General features: G+C 36.5%; 1 protein-coding gene across 2 annotated transcripts in view; it reads right to left on the bottom strand.

The window, feature by feature from the left end:
- Nucleotides 1–1,672: 1,672 nt before the first annotated feature.
- LOC145667098 (tetratricopeptide repeat protein 1-like) overlaps nt 1,673–6,324 on the bottom strand; it is a 30,401-nt gene continuing 25,749 nt past the window's right edge. For both annotated transcript variants that reach the window (XM_081734833.1, XM_081734834.1), the window contains exon 6: nt 1,673–2,110. In XM_081734833.1, coding sequence (XP_081590959.1) covers nt 1,986–2,110 — 125 coding nt within the window. In that variant the 3' untranslated portion in view covers nt 1,673–1,985. The remainder of the gene's footprint in view (nt 2,111–6,324) is intronic.

Below are 6,324 nucleotides of genomic sequence, written 5' to 3'. Positions count from 1 at the left end.
TCGTACTTTATGTGTATATGATAGCGGTAGGATACATACAAAACTTGGGAAACTACTACTTACAAATGAAAATTTACGTTCAATTATGAACTGAAGTTGCTAACACATTATATATAATTAAATTCTTTTTCAACGGAAGAGGATACTCACTTGTTTTGAGGATTTTTTACTTTGTGGTACACACGAATATACAGAAGATTGTTGTATTGTGTTCTTAAAAAATGGGTATTCAATTTTGTTTTCGAACTTTTTGAATGTGGGATTGAATACGTTTCATCTTCATGTAATGCATTTTCTTGCTTATCTTTAGAACTTGGACGGCTTTATTCCTAATTTATCCTATTCAACTTCCTTGATTTTGAACAAAATTTTATTCTGTAAAGACCGGAAAGGAGTTCTGTAATCGAAGATAGCACCCAAGTGCCACATCGAACGTAACCAATAGTACTGCTAATACACGAGGAACAACTTCTCATCATTTAAAAAAAATAATCGATTTTTTTACTCTAAGAATGATAAATAATTTTAAGTTTTTGTATGTTATTTTTTTAAAATCAGAAGAGAATTCCAAAGAAATAATAAAAAAATACAGTATGTAAAATGGTACAAGAAAACTGGTGGATGTTTCTGGTGTAGGCAATAATTTCGATGTGCATGGAAATAATAGGTCAAAATATAAAATGTCTGCAACTCTGGCCTAACGAAGGATAACTATGTATACTTTTCGTAAAAATATAAAAGTTGTAAAATTGTATTCTTGCAATAAATATGTTAAAATAAAAAGCTATTATTATTTATTTTTGAATGTTCGAAGACACATTAGGAAACTTTTTTTTTTTTTAATTTATTGGAGTTCGTGTATTTTTTTCAAATCTATATTCCTAGGTAGAATAATAGTAGCATATAATTTGATTTCCGAGAAACGCAAATGCTGTAACACTCAGAATAAGTGTTAGTGATGTAGCCAATTCATCAACAAGAACCTTCCTGAATATTAAACTGCAGTGAATTTTGAACTCATGTCTTAGCAACGCAGTGATCAAGAGCAATTTATTTTACCTTGTTATAAATTAAATACAGCAGCCACTTTTGGTTACGCTCAATACTTTTTAGTTCAGCTTTCAATTTTAGCTAACTCATAGGTTTAAAAGTAGCGATTCATTGTAATTCTAAGGAAAAATCTGCTGATAAAGTGAAATCGTTCCGCTTAACATCCCATGATTATACTTTTTAAGCTAAGGGAGACGGATGATTAAGGGAAGTGAATGATGATGAAAGAATTGGTCAAATGAAATGTGGGGGAAAACGAGAGTACCTGAGGAAACCCACGGACACGTTGTCCACCATAAACTTACTTGGTCGGAGATCGAAGTTTAATGTCCTTTCAGTAGCGAGCCTATATGAGACGGGACCTACTGATTAACATGGAATCCGAACCACATGAGCTCCCACCGAGAATCGAACCCGGGTCTCGCACGCCAAAGGCGCGTACACTAACCGTTTAGCCACGGAGGAGCTCGATCGAAGCAAGGACCCCTCGTACTAGCGGTAAGCGTTGTACCATCACCACCAAGTTATCGTAGTAAGTCGAGATAACAGATAATTTACTATAACGATAAATAGTGTTTGATTTAAAGGGCAAGAATAACTAATAATAATAATAATAATGCAATGATTTCCAAATCATAATTTAATTACAACATGTACAAATTTCGATCTTGAACTAAAATTACATTATCTTTTGTATCTTCATTTATACACTTCAAAATTATACGTAACATGCAATTCATTTGCGACAGAACAAACTCTTTTTCTTGTTTTTAATTACAAACTGAATCATATTATGCATTAGCACATCAGATAAATTATTACATGTAGTATCAAGCAAATTTACGTGTGTGATTTTTTTTTTTTTTTTTTTTTTTAAGCTACCTATATACAACCACATGCATCCTCAGATTCATGTGATGTTAATAACATTCAAGTCAACTTGGATTCTGTTGAAAGTTGATGGAATAATTGCCCGTAGACGGATCCTGGCTTACCCTAAAATTATTGGTTGATAGACCGAAAGGCCTCAAAACCATGTTGCCTAGGTCCTTCAGCTTAGCTGAAAAAAAAAAAAAAAAAAAAGATATATATATATATATAAAACATTGTCCATAGCAAGTAAAAAAGAATTACCGTAATTAAAAAGGAAAGTATAGTATATCGATCATTTGAAGTATGCACTAAATAACTTGTAAATATTCCACAATAACAAACTACAGCGAATGTAGAATAGTGTTCTTTTTTTTCATTCGCGAATTATCTTGTTATTTTGAACAGTAAATATTCAAGATGAAGAGTGCCAGCTTATCAAGTATTGAGATTCTGAAGTTATAAGAGAAATTATTATATTTTCAGGAATTAACGATCACCTACTTATTCATCTCCTATTTATCTCTAGTTTAACTATCAGGCACACTACACTTATAGTAAAGTTACGTTATTTACAAAGGGTGTTCAAAAAGTTTTGCACAGTGGTCTCTAATTTTTTTATTTGTTGCAGGAGGAGAATGAAATTTTTTGTGAACATACTTGGAACATTTAGCTATAAGTTGGTATATAAAAGTATTTTCTTTTATTTCAGGTGAGCCATAATGAACCGTGAAGTAGATGTAAGGTTGCGACAACGGTCGGCGATGGAGTTCCTCGTCAAGACCGGCGATGACTCTGCCACATCGATTCACAGGAAGTTGCTCCCTGTTTATGGGGAGGTAACATTGGATCGCAGCAGTATCCAGCGATGGTTGCAGAGGTTTAAAGAAGATTATTTCTCTCTACTGGATAATCCACGATGCGGTAGACCATCGACGGTAGTGAATGATGTGAACAAGGAGACCATTAATCAAATATTTGGTCTAGGAATTAATTCGTGCGGTTGGTACGCACACATTGAAGCTGTAGTACAAACACAAAATACATAAATACCTTAAGAAAAATATTGTCCATCGCTAGCCACCACTTTCGCCCATCTGTCAGGCAATGTGCGGATTCCGTGGCGAAAGAAGTCCTCATCCTTGGAAGCGATCCAGTCAGAGACCCATGTTTCGATATCTTCTGAAGAAGTAAACCGCTGTCCAATCAAATCGTTGTTCATGCAATCGAACAAGTAGTAGTCCGAAGGAGCAACGTCTGGTGAATACGGCGGGTGGGGTAAAACTTCCCATCCGACATTTTCTAAATAGGTTTTGACCGGTTTTGCGAAATGTGGGCGAGCGTTATCATGTTGAACAATAAGTTTATCATGTCTGTTCTCCCATTCTGGTCGTGTTCTGGCCAGAGCTTGCTTCAAACGCATTAATTGTCGTCGATAACGTTCTCCATTCATAGTTTCACCCGGTTGCAGCAGCTCATAGTACACCACACCTTTCATATCCCACCATATGCACAGCATAACCTTTGCACAGTGAATATCTCGTTTTGGTTGTGATGGACCTGGTTCACCTGGTATCACCCAGGCCTTTTTTCGTTTAGGGTTCTCGTAATGGATCCACTTCTCATCACCCGTAATAATTCGATGCAGAAACCCCTTTCTGCTCTGTCGTTGAAGCAGCAATTCGCAAATGGTTTTTCGTCTTTCAACGTCTCTGTCTTTCAATTCATGTGGAACCCAATGTGACATCTTTTGAATCATTCCCATGGCTTTCAAGCGTTTGGAGACTGTTGTTTGATCAACGCCTAATGCTGCTGCAAGTTGTTCCTGCGTTTGACACGAATCCTGCTCGAGCAATGCTGTCAATTCTTCGTCTTGAAATTTTTTTGGCTGTCCAGCTCGCTCTTGGTCTGCCAAGCCGAAATCACCACTTCTAAACCGTGCAAACCACTTCTGACACGTTCGCTCAGCTAGAGCATGGTCACCATACACTTCCACCAAAATACGATGACTTTCAGTCGCACTTTTCTGCATGTTAAAGTAATGCAGCAGGACACCCCGCAAAAACACTTTATCAGGCACAAATTGCGCCATGTTCACTTAACTACAAACTGGTGTTGTTGACGCTTTAATCCACTGCCCTATACTACGAACGATACGCGATGACAGGGGTTTGCAACACATGTGTGGATACACGGAACTGTGGGACGCTCCGTTCGTTGCGCCATCTCTTGTCCACCCGCACGAATTAATTCCTAGACCAAATAATCCAAAATGACAGATGTGTGACGACACGACAGCTTGCTGAAATGACTGGTTTATCATTGGGTAGTGTGGTATCAGTGCTACAGTCACTAGGGTACAGAAAAATCTGTGCACGTTGAATGCCTAGATTATTGACAAGAGAAATGTAAAAGATGAGGAAGGATGTGTGTGAGCGTCTCATGATGACCTTTACTGAAGAGTGGAAACAGTATTTTGACGGCGTCATTACCCAGGATGAAACATGATTGTTTTTGTCCGAACCTGAGAGCAAAACACGTCTGAAGGCCCACCTGCGCGGTAAAACATTTGATAGTGAGAAAGGCCTTATTTCCTGTGTCAAACGAAAGTGTAATAGTCAATCCCCAGAATTTTACCAAAGTGCATTTACATCATGGAAAGAACGTTGGACCAGATGCGTCATAGCTGATGGAGGCTACATTGAGTAGGCTCAGTGTACAGCTAAATGTTCCAAGTATGTTCACAAAAAATTTCATTCTTCTCCTGCAACAAATAATAATAATAAAAAAAGAGAGACCACTGTGCAAAACTTTTTGAACACCCTTTGTATTACTTCAAGCACTAGGACTAAATACGTGGGTAGTTCAATCTACGAGGTGTGGTAATTAAATAACGAGACTGCCCACCTCCTGTCGCGCAGGATCGTGTGTGTGGGGGGAGGGAGGTAGCTAATGATGTGTTGTTGATCTTGAACCTTCATGAGCAGCCACTGTTTGTTTCATGATTCTGAAAGCTTTTCTTTTCTTTGCAGGCTTGCATGAAGAGGACAGTGTTCTATAGTAGTGCCGGAATCATGATGAACAGTAAAGTTGAACAGCACATTTAACATCAAATTTCTGGCGGAAAAAAAAAAAAGGAATGTTGTACAATGTTAAAAGAAGTGTATGGTGATAATGCTATGTCACGTGCGCGAGTTTTCGAATGGCACAAACGATTTTCAGAAGGTTTTGAGGAGGTTAAAGATGATGAATGACCCGACCGCAGTTTGAGTTCAAGAACGGACGAAAATGTTCAAAAAATTCTTGTGCGGAAAGACAGACGTCTGAGCATTCGAATGATCGCAGACCAGGGTTGGCAAAAACCATGGTTTTTATTAAAAAAACCAAAAAAACCGGTTTTTTTGGTTTAAACCAGGTTTTTATGGTTTAAATGATTTGCTCTATATATTCATATCATATATGGACAGAAATAAGTTTGTTTCGCCTATATGTTGTTATGCAACAACCGGGTTATGCTGGAAGGGGTCACATAAGCTTAAAGCTGAATAAAAACCGCTTCTCGAGTTACATCCGAGAGAAATTGTCCTCCATTTGAACTCGGAACCAGGACTAATTGGCCACAAATGCGATACGTCTGCCGACTCACTCATGAAGGAATTTTGATAAAAAAAAAAAAAAAAAAAAAAAAAAAAAAAAAAAAAAAAAAAAAAAAACGTTGTACTGATCTTTACATGCTTCTTAATATAACTGTCAAGAGTCATTTTAGAAGGACAAAAAGATAAACAGTTGCACAAGTGAAACCATTACACAGAATTACATATGAACAATTTCAAAGTACGACGGAGTACAGAAGACCTAATTTAGTTCAAGTTAGTTAACAACGACTTTTATTGGTCCAAATTAAAGAAATACACTGACTTAATCTGCATATCAATAAGAAAAGTGAATAAAGATACAAATTATTTGAGTCCACTTTGGCTCAGACTCATTTATACATAAATACATACCAAAGATACTTATTTCATTAAATGCCTCTCGTGGGGTCTGTATGACCCCCCCCACACACACACACAAAAAGTACGGCATTTTCGATGTATTTTATCAATAGTAAACATTGAAACGAAACAATATTTAGAATTTTTCTTCGATTGCAATTACATAACAATAATAACAACTACAAAAAAATCACAAAATAAACATTTATAAACTTGTAAAAAAAAAAAAAGTTGCTTTTGTAGTATAATCTTTTTGAGTAATGAATGGGGAATTTAGGTCTGAATATAATACGAATAATATACGGGAGTGAAACGTGATAACCCACAAATGTGTGTTCATCAAGATTTTACAAACACTTACACTTTTACGAACATTTTTTTGGTTTTTGGTTTAAACCAGTTGGTTTTT

Source organism: Thermobia domestica, chromosome 12, assembly GCF_964235325.1.
Source record: "Thermobia domestica chromosome 12, izTheDome1.hap1.1, whole genome shotgun sequence".
NCBI classification, from domain to species: domain Eukaryota; kingdom Metazoa; phylum Arthropoda; class Insecta; order Zygentoma; family Lepismatidae; genus Thermobia; species Thermobia domestica.
Note: the sequence above shows the minus strand (reverse complement) of the source record. Positions and strands in the feature narration are given on the sequence as shown.